The sequence below is a fragment of the Bidens hawaiensis genome, unplaced genomic scaffold (assembly GCF_021521415.1).
Source record: "Bidens hawaiensis isolate Kalapana, Puna unplaced genomic scaffold, B.hawaiensis_p1.1 tig00049019_1, whole genome shotgun sequence".
Taxonomy (NCBI): domain Eukaryota; kingdom Viridiplantae; phylum Streptophyta; class Magnoliopsida; order Asterales; family Asteraceae; genus Bidens; species Bidens hawaiensis.
The window spans coordinates 44,644-59,516 of record NW_027498767.1 but is presented as its reverse complement, the minus strand read 5'-3'; the positions used below and the strand labels follow the sequence as shown (position 1 = coordinate 59,516).

The 14,873-nt window shown below is 39.3% G+C and overlaps 2 protein-coding genes across 3 annotated transcripts; one reads left to right on the top strand and one right to left on the bottom strand.

The window, feature by feature from the left end:
* The first annotated feature begins 4,984 nt into the window (after positions 1 to 4,984).
* LOC143597765 (uncharacterized) lies at positions 4,985 to 8,778 on the top strand. 2 transcript variants are annotated; one of them, XM_077076170.1, is made up of 3 exons: positions 4,985 to 5,149; positions 5,981 to 7,619; positions 8,367 to 8,778. In XM_077076170.1, exons 2-3 carry the CDS (start codon positions 6,039 to 6,041, stop codon positions 8,610 to 8,612), a joined length of 1,827 nt encoding a protein of 608 aa, XP_076932285.1. In that variant the 5' UTR covers positions 4,985 to 5,149; positions 5,981 to 6,038; the 3' UTR covers positions 8,613 to 8,778. The 2 variants fall into 2 exon arrangements, with proteins under 2 accessions (XP_076932285.1, XP_076932284.1); XM_077076169.1 differs by having other exon boundaries at positions 5,963 to 7,619.
* Positions 8,779 to 11,398: 2,620 nt separating this feature from the next.
* Positions 11,399 to 14,314, bottom strand: LOC143597764 (proliferating cell nuclear antigen). Its single transcript, XM_077076168.1, has 4 exons — positions 13,775 to 14,314; positions 12,051 to 12,203; positions 11,872 to 11,969; positions 11,399 to 11,785 (listed from the first exon to the last, which is right to left on the bottom strand). Exons 1-4 carry the CDS (start codon positions 14,091 to 14,093, stop codon positions 11,561 to 11,563), a joined length of 795 nt encoding a protein of 264 aa, XP_076932283.1. The 5' UTR covers positions 14,094 to 14,314; the 3' UTR covers positions 11,399 to 11,560.
* Between the last annotated feature and the right edge of the window lie 559 nt (positions 14,315 to 14,873).

The window sequence follows — 14,873 nt, the reverse complement described above, 5'->3', positions numbered from 1 at the left end:
AATACTCGCCTGATCTAATCTGGTGGCCTAGTATTAGCTTACTTTTACTTATCGTTTTAATCTATTCTCTAATCGAACTTGACTTTAGGCGAAGTTAAACCTTAGGCGAACTTAGCTTTAGGCGAAGTTAAACCTTAGGCGAACTTAGCTTTAGGCGAAGTTGTCATCAGGCGAACTTGGCTTTAGGCGAAGTTGTCATCAGGCGAACTTGGCTTTAGGCGAAGTTGTCATCAAGCGAACTTGGCTTTAGGCGAAGTTTTCATCAGGCGAACTTGGCTTTAGGCGAAGTTGTCATCAGGCGAATTTAGCTTGCAGGCGAAGTTCATCAGGCGAACTTAGCTTGCAGGCGAAGTTGTCGTCTGCAGCTACTGTTCGTTCTTAAATCCCTTAATCACCTTCGTTTCTTAACCAAATAACTCGATTTAGGTACCCACGGGATCGTCTGACCAGCGCCTACAAACCCCAACCATCAAATCGACCTAACATCGATGTTTAAAGGGTGCGATTTAGGCATATAGGTTACGGGTTCTTTTTATCAATCGATTAACCCATCAAATCATAACCATTTTCAGTAAGATTAGCTTTGTTGGATTCGTTTTTACCATACAAACTCAGATCTATCATTTCTCAAATCAACCCGAACCTACACGAACGATTTCTAACTATAAACGTACCTTGAACGAGTCGAACTACGAACACGGTTAAGCCTTGATGTTGTTTTGGTCCGTCACAACGTTCCAGCACCAACAAGCTCGGGTTTTCGCCTTCGGATCTTGGTTCGGGTCGTGTGTGTATGGAATATGTGAGAATGAGGATTAAATGGTGGTTAATGGTATTTATATTTAGGGATCATGGGCTTAAGCCCATGGACTCTCCTTCCTTCTTTCATAACCCAAGTCCATAACCCATATCCATTACCCAACACTAGCCCGACCCATACCAACTCCTACTCTATTTATTTATTTCCCGATAACCCGAGTAAACTTTCCCTCTATTATTAAGTAATATAATTGATATCATTTTGGAAATTTCGGGATGTTACACTTGGAGTTTCTCAGCTTTCTCTCGGGCATCAGAAAGATTCCAAGCAGAAATCTTAGCCTCTTGCTTGGCCTCCGCAAGGGCATCACGTACCTTTATATAATCATTGCAAAGCTCTTGGGAGGCAGCAAAAAACGCAGACCCAGCAAAAAGGTGGTCATTAAGCAAATCCACGCGAGCGCGGTCCTCTTGAAACCTCCTTTCAGCTGGAGGAACAGAGTGAGCCCAAAAGTCTTCACATACGCCCAAGGATTGGAATGAGCTCTCTTCAGTGATACTCCAGCTCGGGCGGTATATGTGATCGGCTCCATACAAACACAAAGCAACGCAAAGAAACGTTTTAGTTATCTAAACACTAACTTGGAAGTCTGCACAGCGGAGCAAAATAAACTTATACCTGAGGAGAACCGGCAGAAAGATTAGCGCCAGCTGATGAGCTCCTGCCTACCCCATGAGAAAAAGGCTGCGCCACGAAATCTCGTGGCGCTATAGGGCTTACGCGGCCACCATCAGAATTTTCAAAATTAACCTCCTCATCATCCTCTATAACAGGTGTCTTCTCCTGCGACTTGGAAGAATCAAAAATAGTCTCACGAGGAGGGCTGCGCGCAGGAGGAGGTGAGGGAGGTCTTGACGCTGTTAGAGCAGCGCGAAAAATAGTCTCCTGCTCCTTAGTGATCCCAATGAGGGGAGATTCAGTACTTGTTGGAGCAGGAGCAGAACTAACGGCGCCAACGCTAGCAGTGCCACCAGCAGCTTGTGTGCCAGCTATAATTCCTATGAAAAAACCAACAAGGAGAAATGATTCATGACTTGAACTAAAGGAAAAAATCAGACAATCAAAGCGCAATAAATACCTTGGCGCACCGCAGTCCGCGAATTAAGCATCGCCATGAAGTCCATTTTCCCCCTTTTTGAGGGCAAAACAGAGGACTTCAAAACAACCTTCGGCATAGCCTTGGCACCTTGCTGCGCCTGAGGTTGAGCCACCAACGTTGCCGGCTCTACAAACATTTGAGTGAACAAAGCTTCATTAATAACTCTATCGGAATCACGCTCATAAAACCACAAAATATAAACAAAGTATACCTGTTGGAGAAGACGAAACAGCAGGCGCAGCACCGCTTCCCTTGTCCGCCGCGCGCAAAGATGAGGTGGCAGCACCATACCTCGTGTGGACTGGAGGATTGCCCACACCTTGAGGCAAAGAAGACGAGGAAAACTTGGAAGTAAAACCCTTGGTTTTCTCAAGTCCCTTCACTTGAGTAGGAGGAAGATTCTGGGCAACAGAGGCATCATCTTTTTTCTGTTTTTTACTGGCCCCTGCGCCAGTCTTGCCTTTAGCCTTGCGCTTGAGTTTTCGCGCTTCAGCTTCTTCCTCCTCCCTTTCCTCTTCCACAGGCTCCAACTCATAATTAGCGAGCGCATCTACAATACGCGCAACAGAAATGTTAAAACCATATTTGGTATTCAATACAAGGGCTTACCAGGCGCATCGCTGTCAAAGCAAAATTCTAAGTCGACAGGGATGAACATATCATCGAAGCGATCAGGGAAAGCAACTTCCCCAGCTTTCAGGGCGACAGAGCCACCTTCTGTATGCTCGTCATAGGCGGCGTGGATGTATTCCTTGCTTTCTGCATAAAACAAGACAAGTGATATCAGCAAAACGAATTATACTCGCGCAAAATTAATGCAATGAACAAACAACCCACCTGAGCCATCAACATGGATGACAGGCTCAGTCTCGCTGTCAGTCCACCTCTTGCTCATACCAACCCCCACCAACGCTTCCTCGCAAATATTCTTGGCGGGGGATGGTTCAGCAGTTAATTTTTTAACCCACGCGCCAGATGGATTCTTAAGAACGTCATCATCCGCGGGCGCGGAAGTAATCGCGCGCATGGTCATACGAATGGGAATAACACCAGCCTTGATATAAAAAAAATTTTCAGCCCAGTCATGAAGGCTTTTGAAGGAAACAGTGCAGCACTTAACCTTCTGACTGCGCGGTGTGAATGAGAACCAAGAATCTTGGATTTTCGGCTTATAAAAATATTGAAAGCGCCGAGGGGTGGGCTCCTCGCGCTGAGCTTTGCACATGAACTCAAAATGAGTCATGCGCACTAATCCACAGGGATGGACTTGAGATATATGAATCCCGTAAAATTGGAGGAGCGCACCTATAAACCTCGTCATCGGAAGACGAAGATTACAGTGGGTGAAAAAGTGAGAATATAAAGAGATATAGCCGGCGGGAGGATCCGCCGCCGTTTGCCCGTTCGCCGGGAGCAGACAACCATACTCAGGGAGTAAACCCTGAGAGGCGACGAGATTATCAAAATCAGGTTGTTTCAACTTGCAGGGAATCTCATCCCATCTCTTCACCGCCTTGATCTTCCCTCCCTCCTCCGACGAGGCCTCGGCAACCCGAGCACCCTTGCCGATTTTCTTCAAAGTAGACATAACCACTGATTTTACACGGCCTTTACTAGGGGAAATTGTGGTGTCTGGGTTATCAGACATACAATTGCGAATCGAACAATATGGTTACTTTAAGCACGGAATTCAGGGACAAAGACGAAAGCTCTTAATCGGAATGTAAATGATAGGCAAAAACTCTGAAAATGACAGTGGAGATGAAGAAAAAACCGTTCAAAAGGTTTGGTTTTATAGGCCCAGGAGAGAGAGAGAGAGAGAAACAAGTAATAATCAGAGCTACGCTCACGCGCCCCCACTCGCCGGCGTAGGTCAACATAAGCGCGACACGTGTTCCTGACACTGTATGAGAAGACGTGAAAAGCCACTGTAGCACCTCGAGCACACGAAAGATCTGACACATAACGTCTCCATCTCTGATGCATGTCAACACCAACCAACCACGTGCATTGACGATTCGTTTTAACCAAAGGGATGGAATTTCGCGCAACGCGCGTACAAGAAAAGAAAAAGAAAAAACAAGCCCTATTGAAAAAGCAAACTATTAAGTCTAATATTTATCTTACCTCGCTCGCGCGAGACAAGACACACATTAGACTGGGGGGCTTGAAGGGGTATGCACCCTCCTTAACATCGAGCGGGGCGGGTCAACCCACAAGATATAGACAAGAGGCTTGAAATCAGGATGTCATGAAGACACAAAGCCAAAACCTATGCGCAAGCGCATGAAACATCTGCGCGTGGCGCATATCACATATGCACACAACACACACATTTAGTGTGAGAATAAATAGAAGACCTTGCGCATCCCCGGGATAGGCGCATAAAGGCCGCGCATAAGCGACACACAACAAATGAGACAATAGTCTAATCCAAATCAGGATAAGGACAACCATGATTGTACTCATCAGACAACCTTCCAGAAGGTATCTTTTAAGGAATAAAGAATGTGCTGATGTTGACAGCTGCCAATAAAGGGTGGACAACTCAGCAAAGCCCATGTGCCACCGCGTGATGGCACATGGGTCAGGTGAAATACCTTGGTCAGAGAATAATCAATGAAAAAGCACCAGGTGTCCTAAGTACACGTGGCGTGAAGCAATAGAAGGAGGCCAAAAAGGCCCTAATTGGGTCTGAGCCCAATCATTGGAAACCCTAATAATATAAATACCACACCACCTCCACAGTTGGAGGCAGGCAAGAAAATATATTCTAAGTCCTTTACTCATTTTCAGATTCTGATTATCCTCTCCTACAATATCTGATTCTCACACCGGAGGGTTACCCCAAAGAGGAGCCCTCTGTCCCTTTCTGAGGGGTAAGCTCACGGTGCTGTTCGTTTTGTAGGTGGAAGAACTCGTATCTCGGAAAACCATCGGTGATATAGCACACTCGTACCCGAGGAACGTTGATCGTATACAAGTAAGTCGATACACGCTTCTTCACTCTAGTCTTTTGACATTACTGAACCACTTCAATGATTCACCCCCCTTAAATACACACACAACACATACTTTTTACTGTCACTTCTTTCTTGACTTTAAAAAGTCAAATCTTTATCAGTCTTCTTGAGTTTTCCGTCACTTCCTGTGCCAAATCAACTCTTTTTGAATCGCCAATCGATACACGCTCTTTGTATTCAAAGAACCCATTTGCATTTTCATGCCTGGTAAGTGTTCGACGAAATGCCTCACTGAGTATTTGCTTTGATTTCTTAATTGGGTCTTGTTTATATCATGGTTTAGTTACTTTTTTGCATTGAATTTAGTCATTTTGAAGTCATAATCTTGATGGGTATCCAAGAAATCATGAAGGTTGCCTGCTTTTAGGGTTTGGTATCTTATCATTGCCTTTGAATCTCTCATCTTGAATCTAAAGTCTAGTTTTTTTTTTTAATTAAAAAGGGGGAAAAGATAAGAGAATGTGGTCAGGTCTCTTGAGTCTTTTAATTACAATTATTTATTTATTTGAATCTGTTATCTTGTACTGTTATCTTTGTACCAATCAGAGGTTCAATATTCAAAATAATATGAACTACACACTAACTTTTATTTTACTTATTTGGGAATCTTGGGTATATGTTTCCTGTGACATTCTGTATTTTCTTTTTTAAATTCTTTGTCAATGTCATAAACTGTAGGACCACATATTATTCACACTTTCAGTTTCTTCCTTGTCCATACATTCTAGAATAACCAATCAAATACAGTTGTACTGTCAAAGGTGTATGTCTACTGCACAATTGTAATTTGTCATGTTTTAAATAGGGTTAAATTGCATTAGTCTCTAATTATGCTTGATTTTGAAGCAAGTGATAGTCATATGCTATGTGAAATGTTACCTATAGGTGGTTGATAATCATACCAATTTGGTCTATTTCAACATGAATCTTAAGTTCTTAATGATTTTTTACTTCAACTTGAAGCATTACTCTATTTGTGTTTCGGCTCGTTGATTGGTATCAATTTGTATTTATATATAGGTTTTGTTGACTTGGCAGATATGATTTGACTCGATTTAAATTGGCTTCAACTTTTGTTGAAATTAACGTATAGAAAATGGGCGACCCGGTTTCAGCCCGGTCAAACTATGGTCAAACTTTGAGAAACAAGTTTGAATTGGAGAAACGGCGTCATTCCTATACTGACTTTCATTATGAAGACATGAAAGCTCGATTAAATATGACAGCATCGCCTTCAAATCATACCGAAAAAGTTGGAAATAAAGATGAAATTGTTAGACACATGTCGAATTTACCGAGTTATCTTGAAACAAGAAAAGATACAAAGGCTTTGAATTTTGGAGTAATGGATTGGGGTAGGTTACAAAAATGGCAATATCAGCATCTTAACAAAGATTCACTCTCTAGCAGTCATTCGTCCCCGTTATTTTCAACGGAAAGGTCAACTCCCCCGTTAACCATAGGTCAAAGATTCTCTCACTCTGGTCAAAGACCTCCCAGGGTAACCCTACAATCTCATTTCAACACGTCTTCATATTTAAAAAGCGTTAGCAAGTCGCAACCTTTTTATCCATCCAAGATTCAAGAACCCGAATCTTTAACCGACACCCAAAGTTATACAACCCCTGCAACTTTGAAGGGAAAGATGAAGATCCAAGATCCATTTTGTAATAGAACACTGGATTTTGATCCTTCGCCTACAATATCTCATGAAAATAGTGAAATAGACGAAAAAATTTGTTTATTTGAAGTAAAAAGATCATCTTTTTCTTCCAAGATTTCGAATCTTGAAGCGGGCAATGCTACTCCTAGTAAAGTGAGAAGTATGTCTCCGATGCGGCGGTTTAGCTTTGGCAATATAAAAAGAACCGAATCACCCGTTTCTCAAAAAGCAGCTGCCGATATTAATAATGATAGTAAAAGTTTCTCTACACGATCTCAAGCAAGTCCGTTAAGACGATTATTTGAACCACTCTTTCAACTAAAGTCAACAAATTCTTGTCAATCTACCGAAAGCCCCCGTCGAGATTCAACAGTAAGAGCAAATTCAATTTCAAATTTGGATTTGAAAAACGAGACATGTGAACCAACACCAACAAGACAAGCTCTTTTTCAGTCGGTTATAAAGAACGGTCGGCCTCTGTTCACGTTTGCAATCGAGAATAATAATAACATACTTGCAGCCACTGTACAGGAATTAAGTTCTTCATCTGGGAAAGATAATAGCAACCACTGGATCTGCACGATCTTCACCGTTGATGAAATCAAGAAAAAGAACATCAGTTGGTTATCAAGAAAAGACAAAGGCCCCTGTTATGCCCCGAATGTAACAGCTCAAATGATGGTTACAAATCGCTCGATTTATAACTCCGACACGCGAGAATTCTCTTTGTTTCGTGTTGACCCATATGATGAACAAGCAGCCATTGTTGTGAAGTTTTCTAGAAATGGGGAAGAGAATCAGGAACGGTTAAGTACAACGGTGATCCTACCTGGCGGGAATCATGGTGTGTCGAGTAACGGGAAACCATCACCGTTGACTGACAGGTGGCGTTCTGGTGGTGTGTGCGACTGTGGCGGTTGGGATTTGGGATGTAGGTTAAGAGTTTTATCTAACCAGGTGCAGTCTAGTGGTAGATCAAACTCACCCAATGGCCAGTTTGAGCTTTTCTTTCAGGTACATGTTTCGTCTTTGTGTCTAGCACTTGTTTTAACGGGTTTGGGTCAATTTTGTGTTTAGTCTAAATGGGTCTGTTCAGGTGTGGTCGAGTCAGTATCAGGGGTACGAATTTCCAACACACAAAAATTTACACGTTTGAGTTCAGTTTACACTAGTTCCAGTCAGTTTTGGGTAGAAGTTCTACTGTATAACCCATGAACACGTTTAGCTAAATGGGTCATGCTCGGGTTGACTTTGCGGGTTGATTACTTTAACCTGTTCCTTTTTTATAATTCTTTTTTAAAAATGTTGGTTTATGACATATAACTTCAACTGATTTTGTATTTTATGCTAAAATTTAAAGATATAAAAAGTTCGGGTCAGTTTTGGGTCGAACCCGTGAATGTATGTAGCTAAATGAGCTGGTCATGCTCGGGTTGACTTTGTGGGTTGACCAGTTTATTGAAAGTTATTTCTGTCACGAAAACATTTAGCTAAATTCAAAGATAAAAGGAGAAATGAAATCCAGTTTTATAGTTTAAACTTAATTATTGTACTTACATTTGTTTTCTTAGTTAAATTTTGTAATTTGCGTATATTAGTTTTCTTTTTTCGGGTATTACATTCTGTGTTTGAGTTCATGTGTCCAACGCGATTTCGGGTTTGCGTTTAATTCGGCCCGCCAACCCACGGACGGCCCATTTATCACCATAGTGAGTATTATTGCTAGAGGATTCTAATCCCTTTAATATATTCTTTCAACAGGGAGATGTGACGAACAAGAAACCTTTCTTCAACCTTTGTCCAATAAAAGATGGGATGTTTTCTGTCGAATATAATTCATCTGTTTCACCTTTACAAGCATTCTCCATGTGTATATCAGTTGTCGAATGCAGAAAATCGTCTCAGTATCAAGAATCAACAACTTATGTTGCCAAACGAGTGACAAATGACCCAAGTCCGGTTCGTTTTGCTTCGTTTCCACCTCTTTCACCTGTTGGAAGGGTTTAAAATGGAATTATTGTCTTTTACTTTTATAGTCTGGTTAAATAGTTTAACCAGTTTGATATAGGTTGGTATAATAAGACAATAGATATGATAACATATGATATGATGACCTCTTTTGTTAGTGTTTCATAACAACTATCTTTAGTTCCCAGTTGCATAATTTCTGTCATTTTTTTTTTCTGGATCTTTCGGACATGTTTAATGTTTCCAATTAGGTGTCAACTTCTTGTAATTAAATCTATTTAGGTTGGTTTATCTTTGACGGGTCAAATGGGCGTCATAAATAACTATTTTTAAAGGAAACAAGTCAAACTGATTAAACTTAAACCCGTGCAAAGTGACATAAAAACCAGGTGACCAGCATAAAACGATGAATTCGTATCTTGATCCGAACCTATCACTTACCCATTAAAAACTCTCAGGCTATTGAATCAGTTAAAAGTTGTGATTGCTAGAGATTATATCTTGTGAAGTGGGTGTGTAAGTGCGTTAAGCCGGGCGAAGTAATAGGTCAAAATAGGCTTGGGTCATGACTCATTGACAGTTTGATAGCCCAAAACAATCCACATCGTCAAACACTCGATAATAATCCACAATGGCCGATGACAAATCCAACAAATTTTTATACGGGGCAAAAGTCCAAATATGGGCTAGGTCAAGAGGATCGAGTAAAATCTATAATAAAGTAACATTAAATCGTTATTTTGATTAAAGTTAATATTAAATCAATTATAAAGTTTAATGAGTGTTTTTTTTTTAAGCTGTGGAGACTACATTGGGTAGAAACAGAAACAAATTGTGGCTGGAAGTCTGGAACAGTTTATGGCTCCATGTATTATTAAAATTCTTTTTCAATATTCAAACACCTACAATTCAAATGCTATAAATACGCACAAGAAATTTACATGGTAAAAGTAACATGTTAAAATAGATAGAAGACAAGAACTTACACATATGACAAAAAGAAACATCACAATGCATACACGCCAAACCTAGACAAGTGACATTGTAATAACAAATGAAAGAGTATGCGTTACATTAAATGAAGAAAAAAATGTATTTATAGTTATTTTACAACGTGATTTTTTAGTCTATGATTGAAATGGTTAATAGTTTTATATTTTTACATTAAAATATTAATTATTTTCAAAATGCAAACAGTCATACAAAGTTATCAGGTTCCGATGTACTACTCGGACAATGGAAGTTGGTAGAGGTGCACAAAATATCCAGTTCTAAACCCGACCCGGAACCGGTTCCTAGTCATACCCAACCCACGAGTAAGACCAGGTATAGCCGTATAGGATTTTTCTTTGAAGTCGTACCCGGAACCAGTGGAACTGAAAATACCCAATCATACTACATTTGGAACCGGTTCCTACCCGGACTCGATCTTGACATTTATTAACCATACTTGGAACAGGTTCCTGAAAATACCCGGCGTGTGCACCTCTAGGGGTTGGTATACCAGAGTTTAGTGAGAGTGATACTTGAAGAAACGTGGATCGTCTCACTGGTAGACGATCAACTTTCCTCGGGTATGAGTATGCTATATCACCGATGGTTTCCCGGAGTATGAATTCTTCCACCTACAAAACGAGCAGCACCGTGAACTTACCCCTCAGAAAGGGACAGAGGGGTCCTCTTTGGGGTAACCCTCCGGTGTGAGAATAAGAGATTGTAGGAGAATAATAATAATAATTTGAGAGTGAGTAAGGATTTAGGGTGTATTTTCTTGCTTACCTCCCCTTGTGGAGGTGGTGTGGTATTTATAGTGTTAGGGTTTCCAATTATTGGGCTCAGATCCCATTAGGGCCTTTTTGGCCTCCTCCTATTGCTTCGCGCCACGTGTCCTTAGGACACCTAGTGCTTTTTCATTGATTATTCTCTGACCAAGGTATTTCACCTGACCCATGTGCAATCACGTGGTAGCACATGGGTTTTGCTGAGTTGTCCACCTTTCATTGGCAGCTGTCAACATCAGCATATTCTTTATTCCTTAAAGGATACCTTCTGGAAGGTTGTCTGATGAGCACAATCAGGGTTGTCCTTATCCTGATTTGGATAAGAACGAGGTTGATTATGTGCATGTGTGATATGCGCATATCCTGAGGATGCGCGAGGTCTTCTCTTTATTCTCACGCGCAGATGTTTCATGCGCAGATGTGATACACGCAAGCATATGTAATATGCGTGAGCATATGTGACATGCGCCACGCGCAGATGTGATATGCGTGAGCATATACGATGCGTGAGCATATGTGATATGCGCCACGCGCAGATGTGATATGCGCCACGCGCAGATGTGATATGGTGCGTGAGCATATGTGATATGCGTGAGCATATGTGATGCGTGAGCATATGTGATATGCGTGAGCATATGTGATATGCGTCATGCGCATAGGTTTTGGCTTTGTGCCTTCATGACATCTTGATTTCAAGCCTCTTGTCTATATCTTGTAGGTTGACCCGCCCTGCTCGATGTTAAGGCGGGTGCATACCTCTTCAATACTTAAGCCAAAAGTAATAGTAATTTGTAAAACGTAGTGGCTGGTAGGTAAATTGGTGAAAAACCAGTTTACTTGTACACCATCCAGATAAAAACAACAATAAATAAAAACCATACCAATCATATTAGTTCAGCTTAAGTTCATATAAACCAACACAGAAAAATGATATAACAGTATAACCATTGAAAACAAATGTAAGCCCCTAAATCAAACATGAAAACTCAAAGTCAGTATGAATTTAAGAACATTTAGACTGATTAAAAACATCTAATCTCAAAAACCATTAAAATTAAAAGAAAAAACTACATAAGCATTCCACTACCAAACATAACACTAATAACAAGTAAACTTCAAATAGCTGTTACATACTAGAAAATTTTGAATCCAAAGGGTAAGTTTAGTCATAAACAAGCCATTTATGAAATTTGGTACCTAAAGTTTTCATGATTTGTTTTCTTCATCTTCTTCTTCAATCTTAGGAGCCAAGTAAAACCTTATGTATCCCATTTCAGCTATTTTGTACTCGACAACCACCGGAAGCTCAGAAGATAAGCTGATGGTGACAGTGTTTGATAGTGGTGTTGCTTTGGTGAATGAGTTCATATACCTCAATGCAAATGTTAAAGAAACTGGCTCGTTCATCTCAATAACAGTAGCTTCTTCAGGCTGTAAATATAAGTTAAAGATTAAAATGACAAACATGACAAAAAGATTCATAAGCAAATGAATAAATGATTGTATGATGGTTTTACCTTATCAACTGTGGTGTTCTGTCTGCAAACAACATTTGCAGTTCCAATATCACCTCTTGTTGAGAATTTCACACCTTCTTTGGTGACAGAAATCACAACTACATAAAACAAACAACCATTTAAAATCTATCTTTCAGTTCTTAAAACAATTAATTACTTTAATAATACACAAAGACTACCTGTGTCACCAATACTGCTGAGATCTTTACAGATTCTTGCAAACTCAGCTGAGGGCATCCTTACAACTGCATGATACTCAGCCTCAGGGATACCAAGATGCTCGCTATCAATGTCCATTAGTTTCATTTCAAAATCAGCAATCTTGTCTTGAGCTGTAGTTCATGAAGTAACAATAAATAAATGTCAAATCAAGAAACGCAAAATTAGCAAATTGAATTCATAGAAATCAGGAAAAGTGCACAATTGTTGGCTTAAATTCATGACAGCAAATACAGCACAAATCCATTCTAAATATCCATAAGATAACAAAACAAAACAAAAAAATGTCAAATCAATTATGCACAATTTGCAGCTTAAATTCATAAAAAAACAACAAAAGTGAACAAATTGCAGCTTAAACTCATAACTTCAATACCAACACATACACACCTCAAAAATCCTCAAGGTAACAAGACCTAAAAAAATAACAAATCATATATACACAATTGGCATCTTTAAATCATAGAAATCAGTAAAAGTTCACAATTGGCAACTCAAATTCATGACTATATAACCAGCAAATATCAATCTAAAAATAACATATCAATAAAGATGCAAACAAACCAAACCACCTACAAGCTACTTGAGATCAGATTGGTAAAAATAGATCAAACAAGCAAAGTTTCTTCAAGTTCAAGCTGAGCTTAAGTATCAAATAAACCTTGCTTAGTGATAAAGCCTGAGCTAGAGCCATGTGTATTTTTAGTTTTAGCTTTTTTAGACTTTTAAGTATCACTTCACGATGCGCAACCAAGCCCGAGCCGATCTTTGGCTCCTTTAAGCTACTACATACGCCCAAGCTAAACTTAAGCTTCTTTAAAGTTTTTCTCAAATTATACAAAATCGATTAAATTCATTCATAAACTAATTAACAAATAGACATGACTCATTAGCCAAGTTTGAGCTTTAAAAAAGAGCTCAACACATGCAAACTCAAGCCTTCATAGATCAAAACAAGCCAAGCTCAAAACCAGTTAAGGTCAGGCTCGGCTCATTTACACTCTTAAATACTAGCAAGCTTCTTAAAAAGTATTTCCTACCTACAATTCTCTTCAAGCAAGCAAGCAAACAAACATTAAAAAATGAATAACCTACAAATGTAAAACTATCATCACTATACTCTGTATACTAATTTAACAAATCAACAAATTCCTGCTAATTATAAAATCAAATCTATGCTTCAAACATGCACTACTTATTAGGGGTGAGCAAAAAACCGAAAATACCGAACTGAAACCGAATTAACCGAAAAAACCAAATCAAAAAAACCAAACCGAAGCATTAACTGACAGTTTTTTTTTTATTTTTTGTTTTTTTGGAAAACAGAAATTTCGGTTTCAGTTACCCATTTAAAAAATACCAAAAAGAACCAAACCGAACCGATTAACTTGGTATATTAAAATAAATAATTTAAATAATTGTTAAATATATTTATACTAAGCCATATGCGACAACAACCGAAACAAATTAGAAGTTTGTTGATTCAATAGATTTGTAAGAGAAATTAGAGTTTGTGAAAGGAATAGTAAATGTTAATATTTATTCACTAAAAACCAAACCGAACCAAACCATGTTCAGCCCTACTACTTATTATTATTATTCCTAAAACCTAAAACTATAAGTCTATAATTAACAAGCAAAACCTAAAAGTAACACTTACAAAATAATAGAAATTAAAACTTACTGGGACTCTCAAACATGAAGGTAACAGTATCACTTCCATCATCGGCTTTGAGCGTAATAATATCATCATTCCCGGCACACTTCAACATCTTGGACATATTATTCAAATTCATCCCCATCGACACGTTCCGGTCGCACCGGTAATGCTCGAACCCTTCCGCTCGAAGCAATAAAGACACCAGCGCCACGTGGCTGGAGTCCATCGCCTGGAGACTGAACCCGGTGGCCGAGCAGTCAAAATTGGCGTCGTTGACCAGATCCTTGATTGACTCCATCACCTTCTTTAGCAGACTGCCTTGAACCAAACGTAGTTCCAACATGTTGAAGGATGAATTGAAGAAATTGAAATTGAAATTGAAATTGAAATTGAAATTGAAGAATTAGGGTTTGAAGGTTTGAAATTGGGGAAATGATATTAGGGGTTTATATAGAGAGTGGAATTGGAAAGCGTACGAGGGAAGATTAAGGAGTATTGGCGGGACGGTGAAACTGAAAAATATTAAAAGGGTTTTTTGTTCCCGCTATTTTCGGTTGGGCTTATTTTGGGCTTGGCCCGTAAGTAGTGATGTACATAAAAATTGGTTTCAAACCCGAACTCGTTTCAAGATAAAACCGGTGTCTAAGCCGAGGTGCACAAAAATTTGTTTAGGCCCGCCAACCCGGTTTGTAATCTAACCCACCCTATCAAAAATACTGTTTGGTTTAAATTGGTTTTAGACCTGACCCGATTACGTATAAATCAAATTTTTTAGTTTCTCAGAAAAATTGAACCCGGGCCTGGAATCAAACCAGGCAGTCAAACACACAGACCTGGCCTGGCCAAAATCCTGGCCTAGCCAAAATCTGACATCCTTTCTTGAATATTTTAATACCATTATACATTATAATATAGATTTGAACTATATGGGGGTCCTTTTTTTTAAAAAAAAATGCTGAATCAATGACTTATTTCTTGCGTATAAAGTCAGAAAAACCTGTTAAAAACCCTACTTACTACACAAACTGGTTCTTGATGTTGTTGATTAAACCTGAAACTAGTTTGATGCGAGGATGCTTATCTTGAATTTTTTTAATAGGGTCATCTTTTTAATTAATAGTTA